The sequence below is a fragment of the Pelodiscus sinensis genome, chromosome 1 (genome assembly GCF_052426305.1).
Source record: "Pelodiscus sinensis isolate ZL-2025 chromosome 1, ASM5242630v1, whole genome shotgun sequence".
Lineage (NCBI taxonomy): Eukaryota > Metazoa > Chordata > Testudines > Trionychidae > Pelodiscus > Pelodiscus sinensis.
Genome location: NC_143052.1, coordinates 56,046,569 through 56,065,884, shown reverse-complemented (window position 1 = coordinate 56,065,884; position 19,316 = coordinate 56,046,569). Strand labels below are relative to the sequence as shown.

Below are 19,316 nucleotides of genomic sequence, written 5' to 3'. Positions count from 1 at the left end.
TTTTAAAAGTACTGTATACCGGAGCCTAAACTGGGATAAATTGGCAAAGCTCCATTGAATTTTAGAGGGAATTATAAAATCCAATAATACATGAATGTAAGTCATTTATACCTTTGCAAATCAGGGGTATAGCTACAAATGGGTCTGAGGGGGCCATGGCTTACCTACTTAGCATCCAGGCCTACCCAAAGTGGTGCCAGAGCCTCCTAAATCCCACACTGCTTTCTTGCTGTCCCTGTGCACTGCTGCCCTGTCTCCAGCCCCACTGCTAGCTCTCCTTCATCTGAGTGACCTGCAAGATTGTTATAACCAAGATGGTTGCCTGGGATAGGGTAGTTTTGCTAACTACGCTTGCGTATCTAGAATTTGCAGGGTATACTAATTGAACCAATGAAGTGCTTGGATTGGATATAGAGGGCGCACATGGCTCTCAGGGTACATCTAGACTACAAACCTCTTTCAAAAGAGATTGTCTAGACAGCCATTCAACTTTCGAAAAAGTGATCTGCTTTTTCGAAAGAGAGCACTCAGGCAATCTGCACACTTTCTTTTGAAAAAGCCCTGTTTGCATTCAAGAACACCTTTTTTCAAAAGAGCTCTTTTGAAAAAAGTCATTCTTCCTCGTAAAATGAGGTTTACTGCTGTCGAAAAAATCGCTGCGTTCTTTCAATTTAATTTCATAGAATCATAGGCCTGGAAGGGACCTCGAGAGGTCATCGAGTCCAGCCCCCCGCCCTCAACGCAGGACCAAGCTCCGTCTACACCATCCCTGACAGATGTCCATCTAACCTGTTCTTAAATATCTCCAGAGAGGGAGATTCCACCACCTCCCTTGGCAATTTATTCCAATATTTGACCACCCTGACAGTTAGGAATTTTTTCCTAATGTCCAATCTAAACCTCCCCTGCTGCACTTTAAGCCCATTACTTCTTTTCCTGTCCTCAGAAACCAAGAGGAACAAATTTTCTCCTTCCTCCTTGTGATACCCTTTTAGATATTTGAAAACCGCTATCATGTCCCCCCTTAATCTTCTTTTTTCCAAACTAAGCAAGCCCAGTTCATGAAGCCTGGCTTCATAGGTCATGTTCTCTAGACCTTTAATCATTCTTGTCGCTCTTCTCTGTACCCTTTCCAATTTCTCCACATCTTTCTTGAAATGTGACGCCCAGAACTGGACACAGTACTCCAGCTGAGGCCTAACTAGTGCAGAGTAGAGCGGCAGAATGACTTCACAACGTCCCTTTGAAATACTTCCAACTCTCCTCAGCTGTTTTTCCCTTCAGTCTTGCTTCCCATGGGACCTTACCTACAAGTTCTCTGAGCTTATCAAAATTTGCCTTCCTGAAATCCATTACCTCAATTGTGCTGGTCTCCCTTCTACCTTTCCTTAAGATCATGAACTCTATTATTTCATGATCACTGTCCCCCATAGGGCATGTCTACACTACCCCGCTAATTCGAACTAGGTAGTTCGGACTAGGCTTCCTAGTTCGAACTACCGTTACTCCTCATTCCACGAGGAGTAACGGTAGTTTGTGCCGCATGTAGCCGCACGGCACGGGGTTCGAACCAGCCGGGATTTAAAAATGGCGGCGCCCAGCTTATGCAAATGAAGCCCGGGAAATTCAAATCCCGGGCTTCATTTGCAATTGCGGTATGCCTACATTACCCTCCTATTTCGAAATAGGAGGGTAGTGTAGACATACCCATACTGTCTTCCACTTTCAAGTTCTCAACTAGTTCCTCCCTATTTGTTAAAATCAAATCCAGAACAGCTTCTCCTCTGGTAGCTTTTTCAACCTTCTGAAACAGAAAGTTGTCTCAAATGCAGTCCAGAAACTTATTGGATAGCCTGTGCCCCGCTGTGTTAGTTTCCCAACATATGTCTGGATAGTTGAAGTCCCCCATCACTACCAAATCTTGGGCTTTGGATAGTTTTGTTAATTGTTTAAAAAAGGCCTCATCCACCTCTTCCACCTGGCTAGGTGGCCTGTAGTAGACTCCTAGCATGACATCACCCTCATTTTTTACCCCTTTTAGCTTAACCCAGAGACTCTCTACACAGCTATCTCCTACGTTCATCTCCACTTCAGTCCAAGTGTGTACACTTTTAATATACAAGGCAACCCCTCCTCCCTTTTTTCCCTGTCTGTCCTTCCTGAGCAAGCTGTACCCTTCCATTCTAACATTCCAATCATGCGTCCCATCCCACCAGGTTTCTGTAATACCAATGATATCATAGTTGTATTTATTTGTTAGCAATTCCAGTTCTTCCTGCTTATTACCCATACTTCTTGCATTTATATATTGGCATCTAAGATACTGATTTGATCTTGCCTCCCTGTTGTGCCCTGACCCTCCTTTCTTCTTGCCATTATAGGCCGTAGTCCCCCCCATTTCCAACCCATCTCCCTGTCCCGCACATTCAGCACTTACCTGTGGGCTTTGCTCACCTGTCCCCGTCAAACCTAGTTTACAGCCCTCCTCACAAGGTTAGCCAGTCTGTGTCCAAACAAGGCCTTCCCGCTCCTGGAAAGGTGAACACCATCTCTGCCAAGCAGTCCTTCCTGGAAGAGCACCCCGTGGTCAAGGAAGCCGAAGCCCTCCTGGCAACACCATCTTCGCAGCCAGGCATTCACCTCCAGGATGCACCTCTCTCTGCCCAGGCCCCTACCTTTGACAGGAAGGATCAAAGAGAATACCACCTGCGCCCCAAACTCCCTCACAAAAGAGCACAACAGCAGTCTAGACACAGGTGAAGTTTTTTCGAAAAAAAAAACAACCCTGATTATACACAGTCAATCCTGTGTGTAATCAGCATTCACCTTGCTTCATGTGTCCTTGCTTTCCATGCATGTCACTTTAGTAATATCGGTAGGAAAAAAATGATGCAGATGAAACCCAGCAGACTCTGGCGACCCTGGTATGGTCAACAGTAAACAAAATGTCTTGTGGGCTGCACATAAAACCTCAGTGGGCCTCAGCCTGTCCACCACTGACTTAAGATACATTAGATCTCATTCCATTAGAGGTCAGGCAACCTTCATGTATTTGAAGACTGCTTCTGTTCTTGAGATTCATAAGGCAGCTACATGAAGCTTGGTCCTGACATTTACAAGATTCTAATCTTTTGGTCAAAGTTTCCAAAGGATGCCCATTTCGGTAGAGCTCTTCTACAGTCATTATTCAGGCAGGAGTCTTGGTGTCCAACTCCAAGCAATCAGACAACTTCTTGTTAGTCAGTCACCAAGAATGGATTCTACAGAGACAATCACTTAAAGGAAAAGGATGGTTACTTAAGTACCTTAGAATAAATGTCCTTCTTTAAGATGTTTTGTTCACATGGGTTCCACAGCCCACCCTCCATTCCTTGTACTTTGTAATTCTTCCCACATTTGGGGTTGGGTGTTGGTGAATGAACTGAAAAAGATTGATCCTGCCTCACTTTTATACTGGCATTGCGTGGGGATTTGAGGGTATCTAGGGCACAGATTCAGCTCTAATGGATACTCCTGGACAAAATAATCCAGTCTAATGCATATGAGATGTACATACACCCCGAGTGGCCTCCATGTAGACAGCACAGGGTAGGGATATGGATATTAGCAGTCAGGTCTAGTGATCAGAGTCAAGGACAGAAACCAGCTATTGAAGCCAGAGTCAAAGCCAGAGACAGAGTCAGGATTATGCCAAAGGTAAATGCTAGAATAGGGGTTCAGGACTCATGCTGAGGATCAGGACTGCTATTATACAGCCATGCCCAGGATCAAGTCAGAGTCAGGAACCAGAGAACAGTGACTGAGTGAAGTTGAAATCAGAATCAGTATCAAGGATCAAACTGGAGTCAGGTAACAATGCCAGAGTCAAACCAGAGTCATGTCTTTGAGTCCTGTATGTCAGTGGATCAGGATCTCATTCAGTTGCATAGACAACTTCTTGTGCCTCCTTTTGGCTTAAGTACTTTGTCCAGGCTGATCAATAGGCCTGAATGTCTGCTCCAATCAGGAGATTCATGGGCGGAGCTTCTGGTGAGCCAGAGTGTTGCTAGCCCCTGCCCCTGATGGTTCTGGAGAGCTGTCTGGTGGCACTGCTGAGAGATCCATAGGTCTGCATATCTTCTGTAAATTATCTGGTTTATTTTGGAGTCAAGCAATGAAACTAATTGCTGTTTCTGCTCCAACTAAAGTCAGTGGCAAAGCTTCCATTAACTTCAACAGTGTGTCTCAGGCTCTGCTGTACTAATATCCCTGGTCTTACAAAGGGATCCCCATAGGCAGACTTTTATGTGCTCATCATTAGAATTAAACTCCCCACAGGCCAGGACATAGCAATTGAAAGCAGCGCCAGACACTGCTAGAGCAACAGATGCAAAACTTGTGGACATATCTCAACTGCTATGATGATCAATACCCCCACAACACACCTTTCAAGATTTATGGGGTCCTTCACTTGCTTGTTCCAACATGTGACGTAGCTCCTCCAGTGCATCAGATGCTTCAACAGCAAGTATGTGGATGAAATGGGACAATCATTCCACGCCTGAATGAACTCACACCGAAAAAATAATAAAAGACAAACAGCATCTTTGTGCAAACACTTTTCACAAAGTGATCACTCCTTATACTTGTGCTCACAGGAAACTGGCACAACATGTTCAAAAGGTAAACATGAACATTTAAATTCATAGCTCTGTTAGGCACCAGAAGGCATGAATTTAACGGGGACATTAGTTCTTTGGTTCATTACAACAATTTGCAACAACCCATACAGTCTGCTGCCCTAAATTACTTACTTCAAACCCTCTATGCATAATAATCTAATGCTCAACTTCCCACTTCATTTCAAATGACCAGCATTTTAGTCCTTCTACTTAACACTTATATTGAGCTCAAACACTATCCTTGCTTCCTCAGACCTGAAGAAGAGCTCCGTGTAGCTTGAAAATTTGTGCTTCCCATCTAGAAAAGTCAGTTCAGTACCCACCCTGTCTCAGTCATATCTGTGGAGAATCCATTTGTCCTTGGTCTTATTCTGTGTTAGTTATTGTAAACAAGTATATTCAGTTATAGTAAAAAACCTACAGATTCTAAAAGGTATAGCTGCGTATCATCTGTCCATCTTCTGGTAATCAACATGGTAACTGAATGTTTAGAACAGAATATAAAATTTTAAATAAATGAGTATAAAAATACTAAGAGAGCTTAAGTTTGTCATATGATTTTATCAGGCTAATCTTATGACCCTTTTCTCTCTAGGTTGCAGCAATTTACAAAGACTCAAGTATTGGAAATCTCATAAATATACTGATTGTAAAACTAATTGTAATTCACAATGAACAGGTAAGAAAATACACATATTAATAGGATACGTTCTAGTAGATTAGGGACAAAATATTTAAGCTTGCAGGCTAATTTTTTAAAATAAAATATTTCAACAAAACAGTTTATTTTATAAATATTAAGACTAGTTACACTCATCTATACTGTAACCATCACTTTGTTGATATAAAAACCAAACCGCCACATAAAAAAATCCTACCAAAACTAAACTAAACAGAGAGAGAATGTAGGAGTCATGTTTAACAATTAGCCCCAGCTGGGATTACTTTATACACACACAGAGGTTTACTGCAGAGTGTGGCTGTGGTAATACCATGTTGACAGAGGAATGAGGACGTTCTGGAAGGAGTTTGACTAGGGATGTTAGATAGCCCGAAATAGAATAGTCGAGTAACAACATCAATTCTTTTAGTCAACTATTCTATGGTCTCCGGGAGTGGGGCTGGCAGCCAGTGTGCTCCTGGCTCCACTCCCAGGAAGCCCCCTGCCAACCTGCCCTACTGCCTCTGTGTTAGGGTATGTCTACACTACAATGTTAGTTCGAACTAACGGACGTTAGTTCCAACTAACTTTCATAGGCGCTACACTAGTGCTCCGTTAGTTCGAACTTAATTCAAACTAACGGAGCGCTTAGTTTGAACTAGGTAATCCTCATTTCACAAGGATTAAGCCTAGTTCGAACTAGCTAGTTCGAATTAAGGGGTGTGAAGCCCCTTAATTCGAACTAGTGGGAGGCTAGCCCTCCCCAGGTTTCCCTGGTGGTCACTCTGGCCAACATCAGGGAAACTCTACTGCCCCCCTCCCGGCCCCGGACCGCTTAAAGGGGCACGGGTTGGCTACGGTGCCCGTGCCAGGTGCAAGCCTGCCAGCACCCAGCCAGCAGACCCTGCACCTGGCATGGATCGAGCCACCCACCCGATGCCCCCCAGCCCTCCCCCTCTTCCCGGGACCAGGCTGGCGGCTCTCGGGAGCTTGCCCGGGACCGCAAGAGGCGGACACCCGCCTGGGCTAGTGCGGAGATCGTGGACCTTGTCCACGATCTCCGCACTAAGCACAGGAAAGTGGCCGGCTTGGGCAGGATAGCTGCCAGCCTGGCCACCCAGGAGCAGGTGTGCAAGAGAATCAAGGGGGTCCACTGAGACCCCCGACCCTGAGCCCTGAGCTTACAATGGCCGTACTGGGTCAGACCAAAGGTCCATCTAGCTCAGTAGCCTGTCTGCCGACAGCGGCCAACCCTAGGGACCCTGGAGGGGATGGACCGAAGACAGTGACCAAGCCATTTGTCTCGTGCCATCCCTCTCCAGCCTTCCACAAACCTTGGGCAGGGACACCACTCCTACCCCCTGGCTAATACCACTCCATGGACCCAACCTCCATGACTTGATCTCACTTCCCTTTAAACTCTGTTCCAGTTCTAGCCTTCACAGCCTCCTGCAGCAAGGAGTTCCACAGGTTGACTCTTTGCTTTGTGAAGAACTTTCTGTTACTAGTTTGAAGCCTGCTACCCATTCCTTTCCTTTGGTGTCCTCTAGTCCTTCTTTATGAGAACTAATGAAGAACTTTTCTGTACGCACCGTCTCCACCCAACTCCTGCTTTTAGAGACCTCTATCCTGTCCCCCCTCCGTCTCCTCTTTTCTAAGCTAAAAAGTCCCAGTCTCTTTAGCCTCTCTTCATATGGGACCTGTTCCCAACCCCTGATCATTTTAGTTGCCCTCCCCTCTCCCAGCCTCTCTCTTCCCCTCTCCCACCTCCTTTTCCCAGTCTCCCCCAGTTTTGTTCAATAAAGACAGATTCCATTTTGGAAGACATGTTATCTTTATTTTGTACATCAAGAAGAGGGGTTAGGGAAGGGTAAGTGGAAGGAGGTGAGGGAGGAATGGGGCACGAGCCCCCGATGGGGAGGACTGGGCTGGCTCTGTGGGCTTCTGGGGGTGGAAGCTCTCCTGCAACCCCCCAATTGCCCCCTCTCTGCAGATGGCATCCTGCGGCAAGTGCAGCCGGGCTGATGGCCGAGTGGTGTGATGTGCCCAGTGTGGGCACTCAGGGCACTCCAAGCCAGGACTGCTTTGTAAACAGGGCACCCCTGAGAACTGTCTGTCCGGGATGGGGGTCGGGACCCTTTAAGCACAGCCCTCGGCTAGCCTGAGACAGCATCTCCACGCTCTAAGTCCTCCACTGATGCCCTGCCGGCACTGCTTCCAGCCATCCTTAACCCCGGTTCAGGGTCCACTTAATGTGGACATGCTAGTTCGAATTAGCAAAACGCTAATTCAAACTAGTTTTTTAGTCTGGATCCGTTAGTTCGAATTAGCTTAGTTCGAATTAACGTTGTAGTGTAGACATACTCTTAGGGAGTAAGGATATGTCTACACTACCACCCTAGTTTGAACTAGGGTGGTAATGTAGTCAACCGGAGTTGCAAATGACGCCCGGGATTTGAATTTCCTGGGCTTCATTTGCATGTTGCCGGGCGCCGCCATTTTTAAATGTCCGCTAGTTTGGACTCCGTGCCCCGCGCCTACATGCGGCACGAACTAGGTAGTTCGGATTAGGCTTCCTATTCCGAACTACCGGTACACCTCGTTCCACAAGGAGCAGTGGACGGGGGTGGGGGCAAGGAAGGCTGCAATGAAGCAGCCTCTATCCATGCGGGTTCCGAGCATAAGCTTATGCGATAATCGAGTAGAGACGTGACTAGTTGCTCCCCCACTTGCTGCCTTTATCTATTAAAAGCTGCTCCCCAGCACCGTCTCTGGGGATAGGAGGGGTGCAGTCCCCTGCTCTCCTGTCTTCTCACTGCCACCACTTCAGCTCTGGCCACCATTAGAGTTCACCTGGTGGCCATTTTCGTGTTTCATTTACCTATGCAAGATTGTTCGGTGTTTTCACATGATGTCACCTCCCGGTTCCTGAGAAGCCTGGACTGCCTCTACCCTCAGGCCAGAGACCCTCTCCCACAGTGGGACATGAACCTGATCTTGATGCAGCACACATTGTTCAAGGCCCTGGCCATATCCCTTGTCCTTGCTCTCCTTCAGGGTAGCCTTCCTGATCTCCATCCCTTCGGCTAGATGAGTGCCAGAGCTCCGAGCACTGACCCTGAAACTGCCATATACCTGGTTCTTCAAGGACAAGGTCCAGCTGTGGCCTCATCTGGCCTTTCTCCCTAAGGTGGTCTCCACGTTCCCTATGGAGTAGGACATTTTTCTACTGGTCTTGTACCCCAGGCCTCATGCGAACAATGAGGAGAGGTGTCGTCACATACTTTTACCTGGAAAAAACATGTGATTTTCTCAGATCCACGTAGCTTTTCGTGGCCTATGCGGTGTGTGAGATGGGTTCCCCGATTTCTTCCCAGCAACTGTCCAAATAGATCACTTCCTGTATTCACCTGTGCTACGAGTTGCCAGGGGTCCAACTCCACCAGAGCTCAGACTTCCTCACACTCTTACCTTACTGCTCATGTCCCGATCCAGGACATTTGTCAAGCAGTGACGTGGTCGTTGGTACATACATTCATGTCTCATTATGCCATCACTCAGCAGGCCAGGGATGATGCTGAGTTTGGCAGGGCTGTACTGCAGTCTGCATTCTCATAACTCCTACCCACCTCCACAGACACTGTCACCTATGTTGCATGGACATGAGCAAGCACTGGAAGAAGAAGAAAAGACAATTACTTGCTCTGTAACTGGTGTTCTTTGAGATGTATTGCTCTTGTCCATTCAACCTCCCACTCTTCTCCCTTTTGTCAGAGTTCTGGCAAGGGGTTGGGGATGCTCTTTATAGTATGGCATGCATTCATCACTCCAGGGGGCGCTGGGGCCCTGGACCCCATGGGTACTGCTTAGGGGAAAACTTCCAGCACCAGTGCATGTGGCAGGCACACACACCTATGTTGAATGTACATGAGCAACACATCTCGAAGAACACCAGTTACAAAACAGGTAACTGTCTTTTTTCATAAGACCTGTGAAGTTTAATTGTCAAACTTGTGTGAAATTGAAAAACATAAACACAAATTAGATTTTATAAATTGTATTAGTCCATGATAGTGTGCATAACACAGATCTGAATTTTTAAAATATATGCTTTCATGATTTGTCATTTATGTTTTTCTAGTAGTGTCTATGTAATCAGTATATGACGTAGGATTTAAATATCCCGCACTTGGTTTGCATGTTCCCAGCCGGTCGCCATTTTAGAAATTCACTAGCCTGGAGTAACTGCCCGCGTCTACATGTGGCAGTGAAACGGGAGTGTGGTTACTCGACTATTCTATTACCGGCTATCTAACATCCCTAGTCAAACTCCTTCCAGAACGCCCTCATTCCTCTGTCAACATGGTATTACTGCAGCCACACTCTGCAGTAAACCTAACTTGAATTAGCTGGTATTCCTCCTGCAATGAGGTTTACCAGTTAATTCGAATTAGGGGCTTTAAATCGGACTCCCGTTTCATGGCCGTGTGTAGATGCGGGCAGTTACTCCAGGCTAGTGAATTTCTAAAATGGCGACCGGCCAGGAACATGCAAATCAAACGTGGGATATTTAAATCCCGGGCTTGATTTGCAACTTCGGTATGCTTCATTTACCTCCCTACTTCGAAGTAGGGGGCGAGTGTAGACATACCCTTACTGATCTAAAAGACTGGTTACATTGCTGTCTGACTGATTACTAGCCAAATTAAGGCTCTGATTATACAAGTTGATATATGTGGGTGGACTCCTGTATGGAGCTCCATTCACTGCTGTTCACCCACACAGATCAGCTTGCAGAATTGGATCCCACATGCCTGAATTTTTGCAAGTGAATGTGTATCACCGACTTTGTTGTGTCTTGGCAATTTCCTGTACAGGAAGGACCAACCGTCAGTTTTAATGCAGCTACCACTCTTCGTAATTTTTGTTTATGGCAACAAACACAGAACATTCTGGATGATGCTCACCCTTCCCATCATGATACTGCTGTTCTTATTACAAGGTATAGCATCAGTCACAATTATTGAACTAGGTCAGATGAGTAACAGTTTCTTGTTTCTGACCTTTTCAACTGTTGCATTGAAATAATTCAAAGTTAATTGAAGTAAATTAAGAAATCAACAGTAAAATTAACCAGTGAAATCAAACAGTGAAATCAAATTAAATGTTTTATACTTGAAAAATATTTGAGTTGAAGGTATAGTTCCCAGCTTAGGTAGATGTATGCACTGTAGCTTGAATTGGCATGCTAAAAATAAAAAGTGTAACCATGGTGGTAGAGGTGATAGGATTGGCTAGCTGCCTGAATACGATCTTGCCCAGGACTCTCAGTACTTTCTCTGATGGATAGCCCATCCTGCCACCTGCCCCTCTGCAGTGATGCTTCCATTTGTAGTGTGCTGGCTCAATCACAGTTAGTGTGCATAGATTTACCTGAGATGGAAACAACACCTTTAGCTCAAGTTTAGGTGTATACTGACACTACAGAGAAAAAATCCATGAAAATTTACAATAACAATGTCGTGTTGGTAGCTAGCCAGCTGATCACCCCTGAATTTGTCATGTGATGAAATGAAGGTTCTACCCACTGTACCAATACATTTCAGTCAGTGCTAGGGCGCTGAACTGAATCAATATCATTCATGGAATCCATTGCACTGATTGTCTACTTTTGGATGAAATGTATAAAATTAATAAATACTTTACTGGGGAAAGCATTACATTTAATTTATATTCCTCCTATAACCACTTATCTCTGTCTTTCTAATGTTCAAGCATAAAAGATATATCCTCCCTGTTTTTTCTTTCAGTTACTCTGATATTTAAACCTTGTTTTATATCCTCTGGAAAAAAAGTTTCATTTGGATCTTGTACTGAATTGTATTTCCTTATTTCGGTAGTGTTGTTGGCTGCTCTGCTTATGGCAGTTTTAAATTCCCAGAACAAAACTGCCCAATTTTCAGCAGCATTTTTATGCTTCCTCTGAATTTTGAACCCTCCAGCGAAATAGCATAGCCTGAGATTCACGAAAGGACGTAGGTGTTGTGATGCTGAGTGTCATAACATTTAACTTTTTAGCCTTGTAGAAAACCGTAGGAACAGCACTGTGAGCCATAGAACTGGAGTTAGGCCTCTAGCCTCCTTTACAATGAATGGGGATGGAGAGGTCCTTTAGAATGTGATCAACAAAGCCAGCATAGTAGGTGGGAACCTGCTTAAGCCAGCCAACAAGAATGATACATGTTAAGACCCATCCTGCCCCTCCCCTCTTAGGGTACATCTACACAGCAGCATTATTTCGAAATAACTAGTGTTATTTCGAAATAACTTAGTCCGTGTCTACACAGCAGGCAGTTATTCAGAAATGATGTCGAAATGCTGTCAAGCTGGAGGACTCCTTACTTTGACTCTTGCATCCCTCATTGTACGAGGAGTAAGGGAAGTCAGAAGAAGAGTGCTCTATTTCAAAATAACTGCTGTGTAGACACTCCCAATTTCGAAATAAGCTATTTCAAAATAAACTGCACAATTGATGTAGCTAAGTTTGTGTAGCTCATTTTGAACTAAGCCATGCTGTGTAGATGCACCCTTATTGAATTCAGCACCTCAATTTGGACTGCAGGGAGGTCCCTAGCTTTGCTAGCAATCACCAAAGGGGGGCAGGATAGGTGTCTTTCTGCATAAGTCACAGGTGAAACCCAGTCCAGTAGGTATACTCAGAGGCTGCTTAATTTGATGCCAAACAGCTGGGAAGAAACTCTCATAAATTCTATCCCAGTGGTTAGCATAGTTACCCCAAATGTAGGAGACAATTGGTTCAATTCCTCTCTTTGCTTGATGAGAAGAGATTTGAAAAGAGTTTCTTATCTCTCAGATGAGTGGCCTAGTCACTAGGCCATAGAATATTCTAATGTGGGTTTTCCTTACTCTGTCCTCTTGAAGCTGTTTCACTTTAATTAAATACATAAATAAATAATCAAATGTTATTTGCAGGCAAAAACAGAGTGGGGATGAATTTATAGCCCATTTGTTAGGACACTGACCTGAGAGGTGGAAGATCCTGTTCAAATCCCTTCCTGTCAGATTGGATGGGAGTGAGGAGGACTTGACCTGTTCTCACATCCTAGGTGCATTCTTAAAACACTGGTCTAAAGGTTATAAAGTAGGTCTATGATCTGTCCTTTCCTACCTTGTTCTGTGTGCAGTCAGGTGGCCTCTGAGCTTGCCTACTGGATTGGGTCCACAGGCAGACTTGCGCAGGTGACCACATCTCTTCTGAGCTCATGGATTGCTCTGGCACTGAGGCAGAAGGTGGGTATCCAGAGGCTTAGAGTGAGGTTGAAGTGAGCAAGCTCAGAGGAAGGAATGTAGGTACCTAGGACACTTTTACTACAAAAATGTAGGCACTGAGGCTACGTCTACACTACAGGCTTCTTTCACAAGAAACTTTTTGTGGGAGATATCTTCTGCAAAAACTTCTTGCGCAAGAGCACGTCCACACTACAAAAGTGCATCGCAAAAGCAATGTGCTTTTGTGCAAGAGAGCATCCAGACTGCATGGATGCTCTCTTGAAAGGAAACTCTGATTGCTATTCACAGAATAGCCACCAAAGCACATGTGCTTTTTTCTGTTGGCTCTTTTTGCACAAAAAAGCCCTGTTGCCCATCCACACACACCTTTTTGCACAAGAACTCTGGCGTAAAAAGGAGTTATTGCTCGTAGAAAGAGGATTTGCTACACTGCAAAACCCCCTCTGTTCTTTTGATTTACTGTAAATTTTCTTTCTCAAAAATGCGCTCGAGGTGTGGACACTTCGTGGGCTTTTTTTGGGCAAAAATGGCTGTTTTTGCACAAAAACCCTGCAGTGTAGACGTAGCCTGAGGCTATGTCTACACTGCTGGGTTTTTTTCAGCAAAAGATATGCAAATCTCGCTCTCATTTCCATATCTTCTGCCAATTCTTTTTGCAGAAGAGGTTTTGCCGCTAAAAAGCCCTGTGTAGACGGGGCCATTTGTTGGAAAAAAACCTCCTTTTTCACAAGATCCCTTATTCCTCAAAAAATGAGGTTTACAGGATCTTGCAAAAAAGGATTTTTTTCCGAGAAATGGCCCCATCTGCATGGGGCTTTTTAGTGGCAAAACCTCTTCTGCAAAGAGGATCAGCAGAAGATATGCAAATGAGAGTATGATTTGCATATCTTCTGCCAAAAAAATCCCTGCCAGTGTAGACATAGCCTGAGTGAGCTTAAATGTGCGTAGGGTTAGGCAGCAGCCAAGAAAAAGGAGTTTTGTGGGTTGCAGCTGCACATAAAAACAGGACTTGGGTACCAACCTACGTATCTTTGGAGATATGGGACTTAGTATTTAGGTTTCTTGCTCAATGCAAGTTTGAGAGACAGTGATAGCAAGGGCTAAATCTGTTGAGTTTAAATTAGCTTGTTTACAAAAATTTAAAACAGATGTATACATTTAAATATTAAACATTATGAATCATATCCACATCTGGTTTAAAGCAATGTATCTCCATTGAAGACAATACAGCTACATCAGTTTATACAGCTGAGGACGTGGCCTTATGTGTTTTTTGTTGGAATAAAATATTGGATTCTGGTTTGGATATTACAGTATTTTCAAATAAAATCTTTTTCTTTAAGGGAAGATATCTGCAGAGCTAGAGAGAAGTGTGATACTTTAGGTAAGCTACTTTAAGTCAGTATAATATCTTTAAGAGAACTTGTAAAATAATTACAGATGTGAGGAAATCATACTGTAAATGTAAGTTTCCAATGCACATTTTAGAATGTTGACCTTTATGATACTGCATCCTTGGCAATGTAACCTTGCCTTTTGTATATATTCCTGGGATGATTTTCTGGATCAAGATAGGTGCTTAATTTGTGTGTCTCTGGCTATATCCCTTAGGCATTACTTTAAACATGTACCTCGTAATATCCCAATTCCCTGCTTTTAACATCTGCATTTTCACATCAAAAGTTATGAATGGGACATATCCAGCCCACTTAATTAGCCTCATTAACATGTGTCCTACAATTGACAAATACTTCTTTTGCTGTTATATATATCTTTGTTTCTGTTATTTCTACTCAAACTCATCTGATGAAATGGGTCTTAGCCATGAAAACTCATGATTCCATATATTTTTGTAAGTCTCTAAGGTGCCACAGGTCTACTTATTGCTTTTAATATTTGTATAGTCAGTATTTCTACGTGAATATTTTGCTGATAGACTTCTATATTAAAATTCAATTTTTCAGGCTTAGCAGAACTGGGTACAATGTGTGACCCACTGCGCAGCTGTTCTATAAGTGAAGAAAATGGATTAAGTGCTGCATTTACTATAGCACATGAACTTGGACACGTGTAAGTATATATTTCCCAACAGAATAAATGTTTAGATTTCTTTTTTCTTTTAATTTGTGTCTCATTTCCCCTGGTTTTCCCTCTTGCTCTGAGAGCAAATAATCTGCTAAAGCCCTTTGTGGGACACAGCATTCTCCCTGCCCCCTTGCATCTTGCCCCCTCTACTGGCCAACAGTTAGAAGTAATAGATTCATGATTTAAGGCCAGAGGGGACCATTAGATCATATAGTTTGACATCCTGTATGTTACTGGTCACTAAATTAAACCCTTTTATCCCTGTCCTGAGCCCAATACCTTGTTTTGACTAAAGCACATCTTCCAGAATAAAACGGTGCCTCTGTCTCTCTCCATACATCAGCTCAAAGTGGCTGTGGAGAGCCCTGGCTGCAAGAACCTCTGTTCATTCCTTGTGTCTACAGCTGTCACTAGAAGAGGTCTAATGATGCCATTCAGAGAGCTTGGGGTGGGGTCCAGGTTAGCCTCAGTTATTACCCTAACCACAATCTAGTCCTTAATAAATAACGTCAGTTTAAGTAAATACAAGTTGTTAATATAACTTAGAAATATTCTTAAATGTTTTCATCCCATTTTAGAATACTATAGGAAAACACAAGCAAATAGAAATTCCTTTTTAAAAATATGAGAGGAAGCTAAGATCAACACATGATGTCATGAAGTAACACATTGAAGTAAAAAGCCACGTCCTGCTCTGGGTCTGTGAGGCATGCCACAGTTTAGGTGATGATGGCATTTCACAGCCTAGAAGCCAGCTTATGAATTGGTGATGCCTTTCATTTTCATTTAGCCACAGTGCTTCAATTCAAAGAGCAAAATATTGCAATTTGCTAGTTGCATAAATATGATAATGCTGGGCTTTGTGTATCTTGTAGTCACAATGAAGGTGTGTGTATGGGAGCATATATTATTTATATCCTGTTTATTAATTTATATGGTATGGTGGATAAACTGTTTGTCTAAAACTACATGCTGGTCACTTGCCATATCTTTCTGCCACCGCTGCTTCTGGTGATGTTATAAAGTAAACTTAAATGAATTTTAACTGAATTTGTTTTGGGGTGGGTTTTTTTTTTAATTTTTTAGATTTAATATACCCCATGACGATAGCTTTAAGTGTAAAGAAGCTGGAATAAAACATCAGTACAATGTAATGGCCCCAACTTTAAATTACCACACAAGTCCTTGGACCTGGTCAAAATGCAGCCAGAAATACATCACTGAGTTTCTTGAGTAAGTTTCAACATAATGTAGTCTGTTTTTCCAACTTAATTTCTTGAAACTATTTAAAAAACATTGCTTAAATATGACTTACATGCTGTTTTAAAAGTAATCTGTGTTCCTTTGTATTTTTCATATGCTATATTGCCATAGAGTTAGTTGCTTTTCAATTAGGGTGTGTCTAGACTACATGCCTTCGTCGATGGAGGCATGTAGATTAGACAGATAGGCAAAGGGAAATGAAGCCGCGATTTGGCATGTAGATTAGACAGATAGGCAAAGGGAAATGAAGGCGCTAGTCTGGACACGACGCGCCGACCTGAAAGCCTTTTATCGACATCCCCCTTATGCCTAGTAGGATGAGGTTTACAGGGGATGTCGATAAAAGGCTTTCATTTTGACAGGGGAGTGTCCAGACTAGCGCCCAGAGCCGACAAACAGCTGATCAGCTGTTTGTCGGCTCAGCGCGGCAGCCATGTAAATTTAAATGAAGCCGCAATTATTTTAATCGCGGCTTCATTTCCCTTTTTTGAATACAGGCAGTCCCCGGGTTACGTACAAGATAGGGACTGTAGGTTTGTTCTTAAGTTGAATCTGTATGTAAGTCGGAACTGGCGTCCAGATTCAGACACTGCTGAAACTGACCGCCAGTTCTGACTTACATACAGAATCAACTTAAGAACCCCAGGCGTCCCCAAGTCAGCTGCTGCTGAAACTGATCAGCAGCTGATTCCAGGAAGCCCGGGGCAGAGCAACTCTGCCTGGGGCTTCCTGTAGTCAGCGCTGGTCAGTTTCAGCAGAAGCTGACTTGGGGACGCCTGGGGCAGAGCAGCTGGGGTGCTACTGGACCAACCCAGCAGCACCCCATCTGCTCTGCCCCAGACGTCCTGATTCAGCCGCTGCTGAAACTGACCAGCAGCGGCTGAATCAGGATCTGGGGCAGAGCAGCTGGGGTGCTGCCCGGTTGGTCCAGTAGTGCCCACGGGCGCTGCAGGACCAATCGGCAGCGCCCCAGCTGCTCTGCCCCAGAGTCCAAAACAAAAGCCTGGTCTGCTGGGGGGGGGGGGAGCACACTAGCTGCGCCCCCCCCCCCAGCAGACCAGGGACACGGGGAGCAGAGCCGCAGCGGCAGCGGGGTGCCGCGCCTCTGAGGCTTTGCTCTGGCAAAGCCTCTGAGGCGCGGGACCCCCCGCGGCTGCGGCTTCAGTCAGGGTGCCTGTGGTCTGCTGGGGACCGTCCCCAGCAGACCACAGGCACCCTGACTGAAGCCGCAGCCGCGGGGGGGTCCCGCGCCTCTGAGGCTTTGCCAGAGCAAAGCCTCAGAGGCGCGGGGAACCGCCGCTGCTGCCGCTTCAGTCTGGGTGCCTGTGGTCTGCTGGGGACGGTCCCCAGCAGACCACAGGCACCCGGACTGAAGCCGCAGCCGCGGGGGGGTCCCGCGCCTCTGAGGCTTTGCCAGAGCAAAGCCTCAGAGGCGCGGGGAACCGCCGCTGCTGCCGCTTTGACTGAAGTGGCAGCAGCGGCGGTTCCCCGCGCCTCTGAGGCTTTGCTCTGGCAAAGCCTCAGAGGCGCGGGACCCCCCCGCGGCTGCGGCTTCAGTCCGGGTGCCTGTGGTCTGCTGGGGACCGTCCCCAGCAGACCACAGGCACCGGGTCTCATGCGGCAGCAGCGGGGGTTCCCGCGCTTCTGAGGCTTTGCTCTGGCAAAGCCTCAGAAGCGCAGGAACCCGCCCGCTGCTGCCGCTTGGGTCCCGGTGCCTGTGGTCTGCTGGGGACGGTCCCCAGCAGACCACAGGCACCGGCACCCAAGTGGCAGCAGCAGCGGTTCCCGCGCTTCCGAGGCTTTGCTCTGGCAAAGCCTCAGAAGCGCGGGAACCCGCCCGGTGCCCCTGGTCTGCTGGAGACGGTCTCCAGCAGACCAGGGGCACCGGAGCAGCTTACGAACGGGGCTTTCTCGCCCCGACTTCCGGGGCGAGAAAGCTCCGTTCGTAAGTGCGGATCCGACATAAGTCGGATCCGCGTAAGTCGGGGACTGCCTGTACACAAATCTACATGCCTCCATCGACGGAGGCATGTAGTTTAGACGTACCCTTACTGAACAGTGTAATATTTTAACATTCATTCTTAGAAAAGTAGTTCTCAGTCCTCTAAAGCCTGTTGCAGGTGCTTATCTTTCTTTACTGTGAGTAGTTTCATGACTTCAATTGAATTTCTCACAGCATATTAAGGATATGCTTCAGTCTTTTCAGGATCACAGCCTGGACAGCACCATCAAGTACATAAATCTATTTAACATGGTGTATCTAGAGTAAAATGCAAACCCTCCTCTTTTTATGAAAAGCTTATTTTTAAAATGAATTGTTGGATACAATTATATTTTTCCTTTTAAACTTTTCTTTTCCGGTAACAGGTTTTTTTTCAGTCAGAGGTGAAGTGGCACAGTATGGGCTGGTACAGCATACTAAAATTTTAACAACTGTCTATCTCTTATGGTTTATTTGGAAGTTTTATGTTTGTTGTTGCACTGGTGTGGTAGTATAGAAGGGTAGCTAAATATATGTGCAAACCCACAACTTACTTCATTGGAAGTTATGCATATGTCAATACTCTAATAACTGCCCCCCAAATCAATTAATTAGTGTTTTACATTAATCATATAATCACAAAGTGGTTTTATCTCCAAAGTTATACATTTTGTAAAAGTTGAATAAAAACAAATAATTTACATTCTGTAAATTTTATAACAGTACAGGTTATGGGGAATGCCTTCTTGACAAACCAAACGGAAGAATATATGCTCTTTCATCACAGCTGCCTGGATCAATGTATGATGTCAACAAGCAATGTGAACTTATGTTTGGTCCTGGGTCACAAGTATGCCCCTATCTGGTAAGCCACCCAATGCAGAAACCTATCTTTAATATTTATTTAATACTTATTGAAAAATATTTTTTGCAGTTTCTTTAAAATTGAAATGAAATTCCACAGACTCTTTATACTTAAATTGATTTTTTCTCCCTTAAGCATGTGGAAGAATTTAAAAAAAAAAAAACAGCACTATAGAGAATAAGAAACTTCAGTGAAAAGCTTGGTCATTCAAAATTCTAGGAGATTTTTCTGTGGCATTAAAGAGCAAGTGGAATAAGGTGGTTTAGATGTGTGCATTTATGCATGCGATGACTGTTGCAGGAAATCTGAATTTACATAGATGTGTTATTCCATATTTTTTTCTTAGGGCATGTCTACACAGTGGTGTTATTACAAAATAACAAAGTGAGTGTCTACACAGCAACCCTGTTATTTCAAAATAATTTCAAAATGACAGCTATTCTACGGAGGCTGTGTTTCAAAGGGGGCAGTGGTACCCAGGGTCAGCTG

At 44.7% G+C, this 19,316-nt stretch overlaps 1 protein-coding gene across 5 annotated transcripts in view; it reads left to right on the top strand.

Annotated features, from left to right (window-relative positions):
- ADAMTS20 (ADAM metallopeptidase with thrombospondin type 1 motif 20) overlaps positions 1–19,316 on the top strand; it is a 192,368-nt gene that overhangs the window by 56,555 nt on the left and 116,497 nt on the right. For all 5 annotated transcript variants that reach the window (XM_075930234.2, XM_075930240.2, XM_075930230.2 and 2 more), the window contains 6 exons: positions 5,257–5,340; positions 10,200–10,324; positions 13,977–14,017; positions 14,598–14,703; positions 15,805–15,951; positions 18,686–18,827. In XM_075930234.2, coding sequence (XP_075786349.2) covers positions 5,257–5,340; positions 10,200–10,324; positions 13,977–14,017; positions 14,598–14,703; positions 15,805–15,951; positions 18,686–18,827 — 645 coding nt within the window. The remainder of the gene's footprint in view (positions 1–5,256; positions 5,341–10,199; positions 10,325–13,976; positions 14,018–14,597; positions 14,704–15,804; positions 15,952–18,685; positions 18,828–19,316) is intronic.